We start from the raw sequence: 17,556 nt of genomic DNA, 5'->3' as shown, positions 1-17,556 counted from the left end.
GTTCTCAAATATCTTCATTTTTATTTTTCTACACAAAATAAGATCAAGAATAAAGAAAATCAATCAATCAGTAATAAATAAATATAATAATAATAAAACGGCAAATAATTAAAAATTAAAAAAGAAACCACATATAGTTGGTGGGTAGAAAAATTATTTTTTTTCAGATTAAAATTAACAAAGCATTATTAGAGCCCTGTAGACATGACAAAACACGACTATCGTCACATTTATACTCTTTTTTTTTATTTATTTTTTTTTATTTACAACATATTGCGCAACTGCAGGGTCTTGAGACACATGCTAACTCGCAAACTAGAGAGCTAGCGACCTAAACGGTAGCCTTCAAGTTATTTCCTTTTAAACTTAAAAAGCCAAAAACTTACCACTTCCACACGGATAGGGAGGATAATTATTAACAGTTATTTAACCTTTTACATGAACATTAATCAATATTTTTTTCTGGGTACATGATACCATACAGCATCCATATCAAACTTGCGCGGGCCGCACTAACATCAAACTTTCATATCAAGCCGGGGGCCTCAAACTAGTGTCCTGCGGGCCACATTTGGCCTGTGGGCCGCGTGTTTGAGACCCCTGGCTTAGACTGTGACAAGCTGTCGTCAATTGACTCCACCATTGACTATGTTTGGGAAACATTTTTCAAATTATTGGAATCACATAAATTATATGTGTAAAACATTTCAATAGACATATTAATATTTATATTATTAGTTTTTTGCTTCATGATGACTCACTGTCCTCCCCTGACCGTCACCAAGTTCCAGAATCATATCATGTTTAATTCTTCTTTAACATGTCTACAGTGTGCATTCACCTCCAACATCTAACCTTTTGTCAAAGGCTGCCCAAAGAGAAAGCTCTTTGTTAGCTGTCAGCTGTGGCTGGCGTGGGTTCCGAAACCTTTTCCCCACTAATAAAAGTGCCCTTTCCTGTGTAATGACCTGTCTTTCACTGTCTGCATGAGCGTTCTGTGACCCCTTAACCTTTCATCGCTACCACTGCATCTATCACTCCATCTCATCTAACCATGCAGCCACAGTCCTGCTTTTATTGTTTAATGTCGGAATTTTTGTCTGCACCTTGTTATTCCAAAATGTCCACACACGGCAACAACCGATGGTTCTGGGGCAAGGTACAGTAAGGCTGCGGTCTGGTATGGTTTATTGGTTTGCTTAACAAGTTCCAATAAAGAACACCGGGTGGCTACATTTGCACTCATTATTGTCTCCATTTTCATTTACTGTGAGATTAATTGCTCTTTTTTATGATCCTTGGAAATGCTTGTACACATTGCTGCTCTCCAGGAATGCATTTTGTTGCATTTCTCCTGTTTCAGTTTTGTGTTCACTTAGTGAAACATGGATAATGGCCCTGTGTCGAGGAACCAGCATACGCAACACTGGCTAGTTCTCTCACTTGAAAACTTGCGTTGCATGACATATACGGTTGGGCATCGGGTCTCAAGCATGGATGGGAACCTGAACTAACATTGCAATTTTCCCGGGATCATTCACATGTTGATATTTTGATTGAAATGGCTGTGATATGTGTCGAATTGGAATTACTCTGGGAAGTCAAACAATAAATGGCATCTGTCTCGTGCCAATGTAACAGAGAGTTTCAGGATGCTCGCTGATATTGTGGAAGGTAGTTCGGTTGTGGAAAGTATAAATAAAGGACGGGTACTACAGCTATGGCTAGACAAGATAGGCAAGATTTTCGGTCTCTACTACCAACAGCCTCCCAAATAAGAGCACTTTGGGCAACATCCTGCACCCTCATTTAAATCATGCAAACTTTTATGACCCCTTTTTGAAAGAATCAGGAATTGAGAATTGTTGGGAATCAGAATCGTTCAAAATGAAACAATCCACAACCCCTTGTGACGTGCACGGCTGACGGGTCACACAAACATAACAAGAAGAAGTTAAATGCTGTGACTTTGTGATGTACATTTCCTTTTATTATTACTGTCAAAGGGCGGCACGGTTGACGAGTGGTTAGCGCGCAGACTTCACCGCTAGGAGACCAGGGTTCAATTCCACCCTGTGTGGAGTTTGCATGTTCTCCCCGTGCATGCGTGGGTTTTCTCCGGGTACTCCGGTTTCCTCCCACATTCCAAAAACATTCTAGTCCATAGGTATGAATGTGAGTGTGAATGGTTGTTTGTCTATATGTGCCCTGTTATTGGCTGGCGACCAGTCCAGGGTGTACCCCGCCTCTCGCCCAAAGACAGCTGGATAGGCTCCAGCACCCCCGCGACCCTTGTGAGGAAAAGCGGTAGAAAATGAATGAATGAATGAATTACTGTCAAATTACTAATGGCAACATGGCAACCAGGATGATGTAGGCTGCTTTCCTGTATCATAATGTTCCGTTTACAGTTTTATGATCATCGCTTTTTCTGCGATGTCACTGCTACTCCACGGTGTAGTGGCAAAACAAACAATATTCAAAGAAACATGTGGATGTAATTGTTTTAATGGTCTTGGGAGACATCCTCAGGTCTTGCATGCCATTGTGCATCATGGTGGTTTGTGGCATATTTTATCGAAAATTTAGGTGAAATACTGAATTTCTTTACAGTTTCTACTGTAATGAAATGAAGTCGGTTGCTTCTATTCCCTCTGTAATCTTGCCACTAAGAGCTTCATAAACAGTTACATTAAAATGTCTACCAAACCACAAACTGCAGTAAGTACTTTTCCTCAAGGTGACAGCTGCCTTTTTTGAGGTAGGTGCTCTGTCATGCATCACTGACCACTGCATTTACATGGTAAAAAATCCTGCCGACTTTGCACCTAGTCATCATTTGTGTAATCCTTCCTTAAATTAGTATGCATACATCAGCGTGCTGTCTGGATGCAGTTGACGGCAGGCATGTTTGTTTGTCCGCTTTATTAAAACCGTCTGTCAAAAACACCAAGAACGGTGTTTTTTTCCAATTGTGGTTAATTTCGATATGGACGGACGGGGTCCTCATTTGTAAACATGTGAAACCATCAGTAGGGCCCCCAGTAGTTTATCAGTCAATTCATCCATATTTAATACTTGCTTTGGGGATCGTTATCTGAATAAAACAGCAACAATGCGGCCTGTATTTGCAAGAGAATGAATTTAAAACCTGCCCACGGATATGGCAGCAAAATGTGAATGGTTATGATTAAACAGATAAATAAAACTAGTAGCAGACATGATGTGCTGAGACCAAAAAATAGCAGCTGGTAGAGAGAAGTTTGCACCATATTTCCAACAGCCCACAAGCTTGTAAAGTAAACCAACATCACTATTGTATGAGAGTATGAATTGATTTTAGATGTCCTTATTTCCTACCAGTGGTGCACAGTGAATAGTTGGGCTATCTCGCACTTACATTATCCCACAGGTGGTTTGTCCGCATGTCGGTTTTATTTGAATAACATCCAAATATTGCGTTTGTAACTGTGCTTGAGATTGAAAGTAGCAATATCTATCAACATCTATAAAACCCCCTCCATATCTGGTAATGGATCCAACACATTATTGTTTGACTTTTCTTCTCTTTCTAGTGGCTCTACAGCTTCCGGAGGGCCTGCAGATGTTTGCCTGTGCGATCGCAGACATCATCGAGAGGTATGTTGCAGCTGGTATTTGGATGGCTTTTGTGCCAGCAGGCGTAGAAATCAAGCTGGCGTCTTTTTTTTTTTAAAATTCCAACTGCGGTGGTCGCACCGCAGTCATTAGGCAAGCAAGACCGTTATCATGATTCTCTGCCTTGGACTCAATTCTAGTTTTGGTACAAAATGAGGTGCTATTATGCGGGTTTTGGGACTGCGCTGATATCATACATTCTGCTGCTCAAAGTCGAAGAACAGAAGCAGTATTATTATTATTGGTTACATCTACGTAGTTTCAGTTTTTATCCCTGCATTGAGAGACGCCTGAGTATTGATGTTTTTCGGACGTACTTTGTCTTTTCCACTATCCTGTGGTTTGGCCTACATTGTGCTAAACTGAAACTGGTAAAATGAAGCACATACGTATACTGCTAAGCGCTCACTTGAGGCCCACGATAGAATCCATGGACAAAAACTGCTTGGTTTTCCCTTTTCATGTCGTCCCTGCGGTCTTCAGTCGGCCGATGCTTCCAGGGAACTGCCTGCTAAGTGTCCTCTTCGAGAAAATGTCTTCCGCCATTAAACACCCAGAGTGGGTTCCTTTTTATAGATGTTAAGTCGATACTAACCTGTTTATGAGATGGACTAGATGGGGGGGGGGGCTTTAATGGTGGTGGTGGTGGTGGGTGTTTCCATCAACTTGACCTCACACAGGAAACTTAAAGAACAGCTATTTGACTTCATTAGTGCACTTATAGCTTCAGGAAATGGTAAGAAATTATGAAATATTTCATTCAAGCTTATTCCGGTATTTATATTGGACGGGGGCTTGTTGTTCTTAGCTGAATTCAGCGTTATCACAATGTTATCATACCTCTCCATCACTTGTTTCTGCACCTTCCAGCTTTTCTTATCACGAACAAGGGAAGTTCTCATGATCGGGTTGTTGTATCTGACGCAGAGCTGTCACTGTGTTATGCTTTCCAAACACACACATTTCAACACTTGGAAAAAAAAACAAACATTATGGATTCTACTAAATTAACTCTGGATCCACCAATGCAGTGGTTCTCTTGTCATGCCCCCTCCAGGGGACAGAAATGTTTTCCCGCTCCCCCGATATGATATTGAGAAACTGATTTATTTATTTGCTGTAATGTACAGACTGACCTCAAAAGTGAAACAAGATAAATGCAACAAAGCTGTGAAGCATATTCAAGAATCAAACTGCATGTTGAGTACGATAAATTTGCACTTGTTGGCAGGTATGCAGTAACACTGAAAGTACTCCCTGCCTATCACCCCCCCCTCCACATTTCACCCCCAAGGGGGTCCACCCACACTCTTTGAGAAGCACTGCTCTAATGAAAGCAATCAGCAAAAACAAATGACTCACTTAATCTTCCGTCTTCCATATTTTACATCAGCCACCAGACATTTGACAAGCATCCATCCATCCATCCATTTTCTATACCGCTTGTCCTCCATTAGGATCACGGATGAGCTGGAGCCTCTCCCAGCTGACTTTGGCCTCGAGACGCGGCACATCCAGTACTGGTCACCAGCCAGTCTCGGTGTGATTTTGCCCTAAGACAGCAAATGTGCCCTTTCATTAAAACTTCTTTTTACCATAACAGACAACAAATAGGTTTGCAAACTCTCATTCTGTGTTTTCACAGAGTATAATCAAGCCAATTTAAGAAGGTTATCTAAGGTCAGTAAAGTGTGATGAGTCCCTTTATCTCTCTTCCAAGTAAGAGGCTAATACATCTTGCTTGTCCTTTTTTGTTTTTTTAGCAATGTCATCATTCCCTGAGATCTAACAAATTATGAAAATGAAAGTATAATTTGGTATGAACGAATTTAAATAAGATGTTAATTGCTGATAAACCTTGATCCCACTTTGTTCATCCCGCCCACTAAATTGAGGTGTGTGATAATGGTGGTCTCATTAAAACAGGGTCAGAGTGGCCCTCATGAAATGAACTGTTATTATTATTTTGTCTAAATATTTCATTTTGGGACAAGTGTGGCATTTTGCTTGTTTTTTTGACAGCAGTAAGAGTTTTAGCAAAACCGATGAAAGGCCGCCAATTAAATAGGAAGTCTTGGTACAATACTACCTCCATTATGCCTAGAGGAAGATGATGCATGCTACGGAAAACAATTTTACCAAGTAACTTTTTTCGATACAAACCAAAATAGATGCGAACTGAAGGAAAAACTAATAAAGTGGAGTCATTGTGACAAACGCTGAGCCGTTGTCAACTTCCTAATTGCACCGTGTGAAACACAGCTGAGCCACTGCCACTGCCGCCGTCTCGGGAGAGGCGGTCTCTGTGTGCGACTGGCCAATCGCAGAGCGTGAAGAGTGAATACAAAATGAGCATTTTAAACACACAGATACAGATAATGATGAAATGTACTTGTTTCATACTCTTATCTGGCAAAAAATGCATTATCTATAACGGATACTCGTTTATAACGAGCGTTACAATGTTCTACCTTATAATACGTTTGGATGGTGATCATTAGTTGCAGCACAGGTATTCTCCACCACAACTTTCATTTTTTTCCTCCTACAGTTCGTGGTAATGTATGGAGCTAGTCACTGATATAACCCTTGAGTATCGGGCTCAGCAGGAGGAGAGTCTGATGTCAGCCAGTTTTTGATAGGGCTCATGAGCTGATCATCTTCATCTTTACCTTGCGTACACTCTCATCGACGAGTTATGGCGGAGGTCCATAGCAGCCAATGAAAATATAAAGGGCTAACTGCCCTCAGAGTGAATAGCTTCTGCGAGCCAGCCAGCTTCTATAGTATTTGTGCTACTAGAAAACGGTCGCTGAAAATGTGAGGGGAGTAGTCGTCTTTGTCCGATACTATGCAGTAAATGCTGTGACATGCAGAAGTCTACAGTTTTAATTTGTAGTCCGAATGCCGTATTTTAATGTTAATGTTTTTCAACACACCATGTCAGTTGTTTTGCTGTAGAAGGCTGACCTGTAAATGTTGTTAGAATGTTGTATTATTGTGTTAAACCAGGGGTCTCAAACTCAATTTAACTGGGGGCCACTGGAGCTAAGGTCTGGGCGAGGCTGGGCCGCATCAGGTTTTGGAAAAAAAAACAACAAAAAACGCATTTATTAAAAACAGAAAAATGAATAAACTTTGCTTTGGTTCCAATTTTCTACAAGAAAAGCTCTGATAAAACATTCCACTGTTCTCAAATATCTTACTTTTTATTTTTCTACACAAAATAAGATGAAAAATAAACAAATCAAGAATAAAGAAAATCAATCCATCAGGAATAAATAAATATAATAATAATAAAACGGCAAATAATAAAAACTTAAGAAACCACATATAGTTGGTGGGTAGACAAATTATTTTTTTTTCAGATTTAAATTAACAAAGCATTATTAGAGCCCTGTAGACATGACAAAACACAACTATAGTCACATTTTTATTTTTATTTACAACATATTGCGCAACTGCAGGGTCTTGAGACACATGCTAACTCGCAAACTAGACAGCTAGCGACCTAAACGGTAGCCTCCAAGTTATTTCCTTTAAACTTAAATCAAACGTAATAATTTATTCTGGGTACATGACACCATACAGCATCCATATCAAACTTGCGCGGGCCGCACTAACATTAAACTTTCATATCAAGGCGGGGGCCTCAAACTAGTGTCCTGCGGGCCAAATGTGGCCCACGGGCCGCGTATTTGAGACCCCTGCTCTAAATGCTTGTTTTCATAGAGTGTTTTCTAATACAGACTCCCTGTGATGTCACAGTGAGCCATACTTCCTTATATGGGCGTTCTCGAATACGACCTGTATACCCGTCCTACCCTGTTCTGCAGCACTTTGAAGATTTCACCGTGTTAGCACGGAGTGTGAGCAATCACAGCGTAGTGGGAGTACCCGAAGGCGGGCTGTGGGTGGATAAATTAAAACAGACCATTTTAGAAAGCCAAGGAAATACAGCTGGAATAGGTGCAGATTCTGGAAGCTGTAGAAAGCTTTCTGTGCAGGTTATTGTGTGAAGCTGCTCTGTAAGAGTCCACAACTCATTACAAGGGCCGAAAAATGAGCATAATAAGTCCCCTTTAAAGCCTAAATAATCATGTCACTTATATGCCTAAAGTAAGTAGCAGAAGTTGATATATTGCTGTGCAGATCTTATCTGATTTTCTACGTGTTTATTTTCATTTCTCTGTTAGCCTGGTGCTCTTGAAATTGTCAGTCAAAGATGTAAACAAAAAAGCTTTCATTATAAAAGAAATTGATAGCCCGGGCAGACGGGCAATAATTCATGTGCTGTCAGCATGCCATATGTTTTATTGCTTTTTGATGTTGTCAGCTGTCTCCTTCTTTCTTTGAAAGATACCTTATGAACATACAATACTTCAATATGTACCGCCGCTGCTTGTGTGACAGCCAAGAGACCAACAGCCAATGTTAACGCTGCCACCATGTCTGAATCCTGAGGCCAGCCATGGTATTTAATGTTTACTTTCTTCTACCGTTGAATCCATTGGATGCCACATAGGATTGGCTGCCTGAAACCAAGTCCAAAGACTTGCTTCAAGCACCACACTTCAGAAAATGACAAACTGAGCACACAATCCCGAAGGACGCTTCTTTTTTTAGTTTAAAAAAAAAATGCTTGCAAGTCAAGTACACATTCCCTTGACAGATTAACAGCCTACCATGGTTTTATATATTACAATCTATGAGACAATGCTAGTGTGTCAACCACATTTTAGTTACATACATTGATAATTAATTGAGGTTGGAGACTTTCACTCCGAATGTTCTGAATTCCTGTTTCAATGGCAGACTTGTATTTAATTGAATGTTGTTTGGAAGAGTTATTCCAGTGGTTTTTAAGAGTGATCTGCAGGGATGTAACTCAACGTCCCACAGACGATGTCATGGTATTTATACTAAAAAGTAGTTGAGACTGCAGACAAGTAGTACACTCTATTTTGCTTGTTGGACATGATGCCCATACTTTGTGCTGATATCATGGACTTAGTTCTTATTTGTTACATGAATCAAATTACAATTTAATCATTTTAATATTACCTGATTTTAATTTAAGGATACTTGGTGGGTTTTCACAAATGTAAAAAAAAATCAGGTTCTTGTTTGTTAAACAGACCCACGTTTTTTGTTTAAAATAGAAACGACGGTAGGAAGGAATAAAAAAAAAAAAATGTCCTTAAAGATAGACATGTAACTAAGCCCACACAGACATGTCCTACAGCCCTGGCTTTCACTCTTTAGCAAGATTTCATGCATTTGCAATTTGTAACCATCTCCAAGCTCCATTATAAATAGCATTTAAAATGCAATGAGACCGAGCTGATGGAGTCATACCAAATCTTCATAATGATGGCAAATACTGGCTAAAAGCAACTTGCATTGACTCAAGGCAAGCTTTGTTATCATTTGTGTATTTGGTTATCAAATAACCTTTTCATTATCTCATCATACCTCAGAAGCTTACTTTATTTTGTTGTTTGAAAGGAGACACAGTTGTTTTCCGCCCATTGAAAGGAATTTTTCATATCTGAAGACAAAAACACAATGGCACTTTTCATTATCTGTAACAAACAATAAAACCACTTACAGGGATTGTGCACCGTCAAACCCAAGTAGGACCAGACCAAGTATGTCCTTGCAGAAATAAACGACCTCCGCAACCTGCTGTCTGCTGATTTTCCTCACAAGAACCGTTGTAGAGATTGGGGTAAGGCAACTTCAGAGAAATACTTGCGGCTAGGTAGCACATGTCTCGGGGTCTACAGTTTTCACCAAGTGAACAAGCTGTATATAAAATTAGCATATCTTTAGCGATGTGCAAAGTTAGTGCTTCAGTAATTGCTTTCCATCATGCCCCCTTTTCTTAACATTCAAGGTGCCTTGGGTAAATGATCACCATGGTATTGTTCCTCCGTTTAAGAGTGCTGTGTCCCTTTAGATGCTGTAATTTGTTGTACTGTTACCTTTTGTCTCTTTTGGACTTTCCGTCATGCAGTCATTGTCTGTTATCCCAAACCACTGACAATAATATTCCTTTCTTGTGAACAAACTTCTCACTGTTGTTAGTGGGAGCCAATTTGTTGTTGTGTCTGTTAAGGAAACGAAGGGGAAGGGGAACGCTATGGACAATATACTATAGATCTCCTGAAGTCTTGGATGATTATATATATATAGGTTATCACATGGTTTGTCTGGTATCAGGCCAGGTATCATGCCCCCAAGTGTTGAAGGTCGAGGGCTGATACTGGCACGCGGGGGCATGATACTGGGCCTGATACCAGACAAACCATGTGATGATCTTATTATCACATACTATTTAATCATGAGCTTATTATCACGTACTATTTAATCAAAAGACCATTTTGTTTCAGAAAATGTTCAGTTTATTACATGTATTATATCTAAACAGTGTAAACACAATAATCGCAAAAATATTTCAACAATAATATTTTATCAACAGTCTTATCTTATCAATGTCTGACAATTAAAGTTCCATGAATCAAGTTTGGGTTTTTTGGTGACTGGAGAAGCACTAGGAATATTTATAGTTAACAGTGACAAAACAAACGCTGTGTGTTGTTTTGGTTGTTTCACGGGCACGATACCAGAGCAGCGCGCTCTGAGTGGACAGCTACAGGGGCTGATACTGGACATGGTTAAACTCTATATTTTATCAGTATCACTGCCCTGGACTTTGACACAGTATCATTTTGGCCTTTTCCCGTATCATTCATGGGCGGTTTCTAGGGTACAGGGCCAATTAATACTGTAGTATGTGATAAGACATCTTCATGCACAATGATGATGCATTTTGACCATGTTTTTAGAGGTAATACATGGTCAGGAAAAATGATCTGACACATTTGTAGGTTAAATAAAAGGAAAATAAAGTAAAGAAACAAAAAAGTACACATGATACCATTGTTTTTCATTTCTTTTTCAGTTGCTGCCATGAATTGGACTGGTGAGCATTGCGCTTTCATTGTGGAAATGTTTATCAAAACAAACAAATCTGTAACTGCAACACAACGAGCGTTCCGTTTGCATTTCAATCTTGGTAAACATAGGCGCGACGCGACCCTCGTGAGGAAAAGCGGTAGAAAATGAATGAATGAAGCAAAATGGCATTATATGTACTTTTGAAAATAAAAACACTTTTTTGTTACTTTACTTTATTTGCCTTTTATTTAACCTACAAATGTGTCAGATCATTTTGCCTGACCCTGTATAAGATTATTCAAAGTTTTGGTCGGTTCCCCCGACTACACAACATTTTGGGCATTCCAATTTTGAGCTTATTTTGTATTAGTTTCCTTAAAAAAGCAGATTTAACATTTGTTACCTGGTGAAGGTTTTAAAAAATAGAATAAAATTTGTGCTATCATGAAAAATATATTGAGCTCTCTGGAGAGGTTGTATATCTTAACAAAATGTAGCGGAAGTCTCTGCGGGTTCATTGACATACTGTACCTGTTCTTGTTTGTCTCTTTCAATCATGTACAAGTCTAGATAGCTGTCAACACGGGCACTAGATGACTCAAAGTAACAGGCATGTCAGAGGCAATGTGTTGGTAAATCAAGGTACAGAATGCCCACACGGCCCCCAGGCATCTTCAGGTCCTTCGCCATAGTCGTCTCTCTCCATCAAAATGGATCCATCTGTATTCTGGACAGCCGGTTGAATCATTTCTTTGGGAGCAGGGTAAATGTCAAGACTACCACTAGGAAGGAGACTTGAGAGAGCCGGCAACGAATGCCTTCATGTTGTTACAGCACTCTCTTTTATGCTGCGCTGTCGCCACAAATCACAACTGTGACTGGATGTCCGTGTGCCAGAATATAGGTGTTCATTTGCTGGCATACTATACTGTATGTGTTTTCAGTTGTTTGCAATCAGCTTCTCTCGTTCCGTCATAATGGTAGTGGTCACGGGTTATTTGTTTCAGACATGCTTAATATGTTAGATAATGAAATATCACATGTTTACATTATGCAGTGTTGGGCCACTTAAAAAAAAAAGTAATTATAATAAAAATATTTAATTAAAAATAATTTAATTACTATTGGAATCATCATTTAACAAATGTAATTATTAAATCAGCAAACATTACCCTTTTTAGAAAATAAATTATTACACATGTTGCCGCAACAACCCAATCCTCACCCACGACTCCTTATATATGGAGGATGGGGATAATCAGAGAATTTCATATAATCAAAAAAAAAATGTCATCCAATACTTCTCTACAAGAGAGGAGAAATATGATCTCAGGGAAGAACTACATTTGAAACACTTATATGCTAGGACTACGTTAAAAAGCCATAGCATTTCAGTATGTGGAATCAAACTATGGAATGGATTGAGTAAGGAACTCAAACAATGCACAATGATGAGCCAATTCAAGAAACAATACAACCAACTGTGTACTCTAGAGATCCATGTATTTTGTATAATGTAAATTAATAACCATTTATGATCCATTTGCAGACATTTAATCTACTGGTCCCTTTGGTGGGCTTTAGCCACAGCTGGATATAAACAAATCTTCAACTACATCCAACTAATGTGGAACCATATTGAATCATCTAAGACATCTGTCTACAATGGAGGTGTAGAAGCTGCTTGCTCTCTTGCTGGTAAGACTGTAGTAATGTTTTAGCTATTGGATAAATAGATACTCTAACATTTATGTAAAAATATGTTTAATATTTTGAACTGTTGTGGAATGTACTGCATTATACTGAGAGGTGTTCCAGATTTTGGTTACATTTTTAAGTTAAAATAACCTCTATTATTACCGGGAAGACTAAATGTCCTAAACAAATGCTCCGACCATTCTTTTGTGGCGTTAATGCCGAAAATGGTACTCTCACAATCTCACAATGTTGAAAAAAAATACCTGCACAAATACAATGCATAACGATGAGCCAATTCAAGAAACAATACAAGCAGTTGCTGTTTGCTAAATACAAGGATGAAGAGTCTTGAACCAGTCATGATGTGCTATATATATCACTATATTGACACTTACTATGGTACCCATTTTGTCATTGGATGGTCATATCACCTCATACTTCGGTATGTGACTAAAATAAAATAAAATTAAATTAAAAAAAAACTTAAACCATATTAGGAAAGCAGGAAGTGAACAAATGTAACAGTTACTGATTGTAAAAGTACCAGATGGAGGGGTAGGATTTAATAAGCTTTGCTTCTTCCTACTCCTTTTGGACATGTGGAACTGTGAACTGATTATGTGATGCACTCAATTGTAATCTGATGCAATCTGACCATATCATATATCATATTTCAATCATAAACTTTATTCAAGGATTGTTATTTTTGTTAGTTTTTTTTTGGTGAAACCAATGTTACAGTGAACTTATCGGTACAGCAGGGTGTTAAATGAATTGGCGACACCTTTGTCCCACAGAGAACTACCTTTTCGCTTGAGGCTTCCTCAGCTCAAATCACATCTCATCTAGTAAGACATCAGGTACAAATACACAGAAAAACCCGGTCGCTTCTGAAACAATACAATACAAAATATCTAGGCATGTTACACCTTGGAAATTCCACCAATAAATAGATACACATGGAAGAAAAAAATGCATTTTTTTGGTGGGTGCAAGGCCAGACGAAAGCATAACGGTTGTGTTTATTTATCCCTAATGTCTGCCCGTTGGCTTCCAAATGAAAAGTGACAACTGTAATGAGTGCACACAGGTGGAAGCGGCAGTTGCTCATTCCACCAGTGAAGACAGCATCTGGGTAAGAAGATTGAATTCTCATTTATGAAGCAATGATATAAACACTTTTTTCCCTCTTCTCAGCAGTATGTACAGATAAGTAGCGCTCACTTCTGAAGGTTATACAGCTCACGCTTTCCCTCTGTTCTTTCTACCCCCTCTTCTACACCGCCATTCATTTCATGCTGGCCTTGATCACTCTCACTCGGTCCCAGGCACATGTCCTTGTAATTGGACTCATTTTAGATAGATGAGGAACAATATAAACAACCTGTAAAATGTATTTCCGTCGTCGTCATTCTGCTCACATTGCTGCAGTCTGCACAATTGGACACAGGGAAAACAACAAAACATGACTATTCATATTCTGTTGGAATCTGAGATGTGCAATTGATTGATTCCCATTGTACCCTTTCTATTGAGCGAACAAGGGAGAGAACACGGCCGCATAGACTATAAATATCAGTGCTGGGCTGTGCATTTGGTGCCTAGGCATTCAGTGAGCCGGCCAGAATTGTTTTCGTCAGACGCTATGAGAGCCACTATCAAAAGTATCAGTATTGAACCACGGTTGCCCGTGTAGAGCAACAGTCGTTATTGATGCACCACACAGACATTTAGAATGAGGAAAACTCCCAATACTAAGATAGCCACGACCCCTTATCTCTGGATACAATCACCAATTAACATTACTGACAGTAACTTTGAGTCTGTGACTAATTTCGGTGATCGGTGGTACACTGGTGCTTGTAAAGTTGCTGCTCAGCCAAATGTGACGAGCATAAGTAGAATGGCTCCACATCAACATCTGAAGCAGTTCCAAAACAATATTTACATAATAAACATGACAACTATCAAACCTTTCAATGTAATTTCCGGACTATATAATACACCCGCTAAATTTACAGAGAAAAAAACTATTTCTACATAAGTTTCTAAGCCACTGGTGTCCATCTATTTTGTACATTGTGATATTTGGTACACAAAGATTTTTTAAAAAAAACTTTTAATTAAATAAATGGTTAGTTTTTTTCCAAAGAGTGTCGAACAGTGTTTGTAATAGGACTGACCTCGTCCTCCTTCTGGGAACCAAAACCACAAAAGTTGTTTTCTTCAAGTGTCGGAAACCGAACAATTCCCTCAGCACATTTGACACCGGTGTCTCTTTATCTTATTGTCATTACTAGCATCACCCGCGCAATCCCGGCAGCAGTCCAGCTCCCCAAAACCCACCGGTGACATTGGACCTACCGACACTGCTCCACTGAGTGATGATGTCTGGATTGATCCTGAAATTTTGATTTCTCTGATACCAGATCTTTAGGTTTTAAAATCAATTTTGCAGTCATTTTGGGGTAATGTATGTTTAACAGGAACACAAGACAGCTGGGATAGGCTCCAGCACAACCGCGACACTCATGAGGATAAGCAGTAGAAAATGAATGAATGAATTAACGAACAGTGGAAAGTAATGCCAGCCTGAACTTTGCTTATTGGCTAATCAGAAAAGAAATCCGAAAGTGTTGCACATTACTAATGACTGCTCAAAATCACACCAGGTTTTGCAAGACCAGAACGCGACCACAAATTAGCTGCATGACTGTAAAAAGCCGCAGGGTTCAACACGTGAGATAGAAGTAGTGGCTTAAAATGACAGTAAGTAAAACACATCTACTCACCGTAGATTGTGGCCGTAACTTATCTTGTTGAACCGTTTTGCTCTAATTAGCCAGTCTGGACTGTAGACCTGCCTCTTTGCTCTGGAGGCCTGGAAGCTAAAAATAATAAAATAAAAAAATAAAAAACAGCTCTATTGTTAATAGTGTATATGTGATTGGACAAAAAAAATCTTAACACTACTGGAAGAACTGCGGCAAAGAAACATGCTATGAAATTAAGATCATAGACTGTTGGGAATGTGCTATAATAATTTAGTGGAACAAATACCGCAATTTAAGTTCAAAACACCAGCGTTCCGTTTGCATTTCAATCTTGGTAGACATGATGTCGTACCAGCTTGAAACGCCATCTTGTTATGGGTTACCAACTTCAGAGCTACTGGATCTGCATTGAAACCAAAATCAACCAACCGACCTCACACCGCTTGAACTGGTTTAATAACATAATGAAGCAAAATGGCACATGTACTTTTGAAATTAAAAACACTTTTTTGTTACTTTACTTTATTTGCCTTTTATTTAACCTACAAATGTGTCAGAACATTTTGCCTGACCCTGTATAAAATTAAGCATAATTTAAATAAATGCAAAATGTAGGTCAGTGCCCCTGGTAATGGCTAGGCCAACAGAACCTTGCTGGGACGGACTATACACCACTGAAAAAGTGGAAAGTGGCTCCTTGCAAACATTTAATGATACTGTAGTTGTAATGATAGACAGCAACATGGGGAAATGTTGACACGGAGAATAAGAGACGAAAATGAAGAGGCAGCCTCTGAAATAGCAGATTGACAGATGATGCCGGGATGCTTTGGGATGAATGAAGGACGAATTAGATGGATGTAGCCTCATCGATTGCAGCCTGAACGGGGTTTTCATATGTAATCATTAGTTACCCGTTACCTTGCAAGGAGCATGGCGTAATAAGCAGTGAAGCAACGTCTTTGATAAAAAGGATGTTGTCAAAGCAGAAAAGCAAAGATGTTTAATGCATGATTTTCTTTTACTCAATATACATAGTATTTTGCATAGCTGTTTTTACCACGATTTGAGTGGCTGTACAAGTGACAAATGATAAAATATCCCGTTGTCTGTAGAGGAAATAACTATTAAAATGGTAAAAGTCTATTTCACAAATTATTTTGGAATCTGTACAAAATGGCTGAATGGTCTCTAAGTGGACTACAGAGGTTCCACTGTTTGTGTTGTTGTTCAGGACTCAAGGAATAGTCTTAGTATTTTAAAAAGTAGCAGCTTTCTGATGCTAAAATGTTACGAGAAAGTCATTTGGTTGCGTAACCTGAGCTTCACCAGAATTTGAGAAGAAAAAGAATTCAACAACAAAACTTTGAGGATTACAACGCAAAGAGCCTGCCATGTTTTCATGTCTTCTAATCCGATTCTTATGCAACAGTCAGCCTTCACCCTTTAAGCCTGACCCCCGTTATTAGATATCAATTTACCGAAAGCTGCAAAAGACACGAAACAATAAGCCATTTTGTGACATCAAAGTGCTCTTTGCTCTGTGTGTACTTTTGTCTTGCTAGCTCGCTTCTTGATTTACTTCTGAGCCCGGTTTAAGGCCAGCCTGTAGCCTGACCTGTAAAGGCTTTGAGCAAAGCATAGTGCACTATCCCTCCATGTTTTTTTGATTTTGGAAATCTTATGGTAATGGTTTTATAACATGCATCAGATTACAATTGAGTGCATCACCATAATCAGTTCACAGTTCCACATGTCCAAAAGGAGTAGGAAGAAGCAAAGCTTATTAAATCTTACCCCTCCATCTGGTACTTTTACAATCAGTAATTGTTACATTTGTTCACTTCCTGCTTTCCTAATATATTTTATTTTTATTTATTTTTTTTTTGTCACGTACAAAAGTACGAGGTGATATGACCATACAGTGACACAAGATGTGTCACTGTGTCACTTTTTCCAGATGTTTTTATGCTGGAATCAGTTCTTGTGGTCTGGAAAGCCCAGATCTGGTGCTTAGCTTTGTACGCCACCAAAATGTTGCAGTAGACCTGGTCCAGAATAGTATTGTCTCTAGTTGGAAAGTGGGGGAATTCATGGAATTTAAATTAGCCTGGGGTATGATGATGATCCAGCCAGGTCTTGGTCACAACGGTAACACAGCTGTTCTGATGTTGTTCACTTTGTACTTGTTGACTGAGCCCACAGGGCGCTCCTCTGGTCTTGCTTTTGTTTATGGCCGCGGGGGTTCTTGGGTAGTCCGCTGAATCTCTGGTGGAATAAAATCCAAGTGTGGGTGCATAATGTCCAAACTGCTTCCCATATTAACATTTCCTTACTGAATTAAAGCCTTGAGTCTCAAAACTAACAGAGTAAAGACAAATGCAAGCAGGAATAAATAAAAGGCTAGGAAACCGAGAGCCCCACGGTGCTGTGTGCACATCTGCTGCCATCTTGAGCAATTTTT

The 17,556-nt window shown here is 39.2% G+C and overlaps 1 protein-coding gene across 3 annotated transcripts in view; it reads left to right on the top strand.

Annotated features, from left to right (window-relative positions):
• Window positions 1–17,556, top strand: part of dph1 (diphthamide biosynthesis 1) — a 69,667-nt gene that overhangs the window by 6,518 nt on the left and 45,593 nt on the right. For all 3 annotated transcript variants that reach the window (XM_078792920.1, XM_078792921.1, XM_058080438.2), the window contains one exon: window positions 3,576–3,639. In XM_078792920.1, coding sequence (XP_078649046.1) covers window positions 3,576–3,639 — 64 coding nt within the window. The remainder of the gene's footprint in view (window positions 1–3,575; window positions 3,640–17,556) is intronic.

The sequence above is a fragment of the Doryrhamphus excisus genome, linkage group LG8 (genome assembly GCF_037039965.1).
Source record: "Doryrhamphus excisus strain RoL-2023G ecotype Guam linkage group LG8, RoL_Dexc_Guam_v1.1, whole genome shotgun sequence".
In the NCBI taxonomy this organism is placed as follows: domain Eukaryota; kingdom Metazoa; phylum Chordata; class Actinopteri; order Syngnathiformes; family Syngnathidae; genus Doryrhamphus; species Doryrhamphus excisus.
This window is presented reverse-complemented; position numbering and strand designations above follow the sequence as displayed.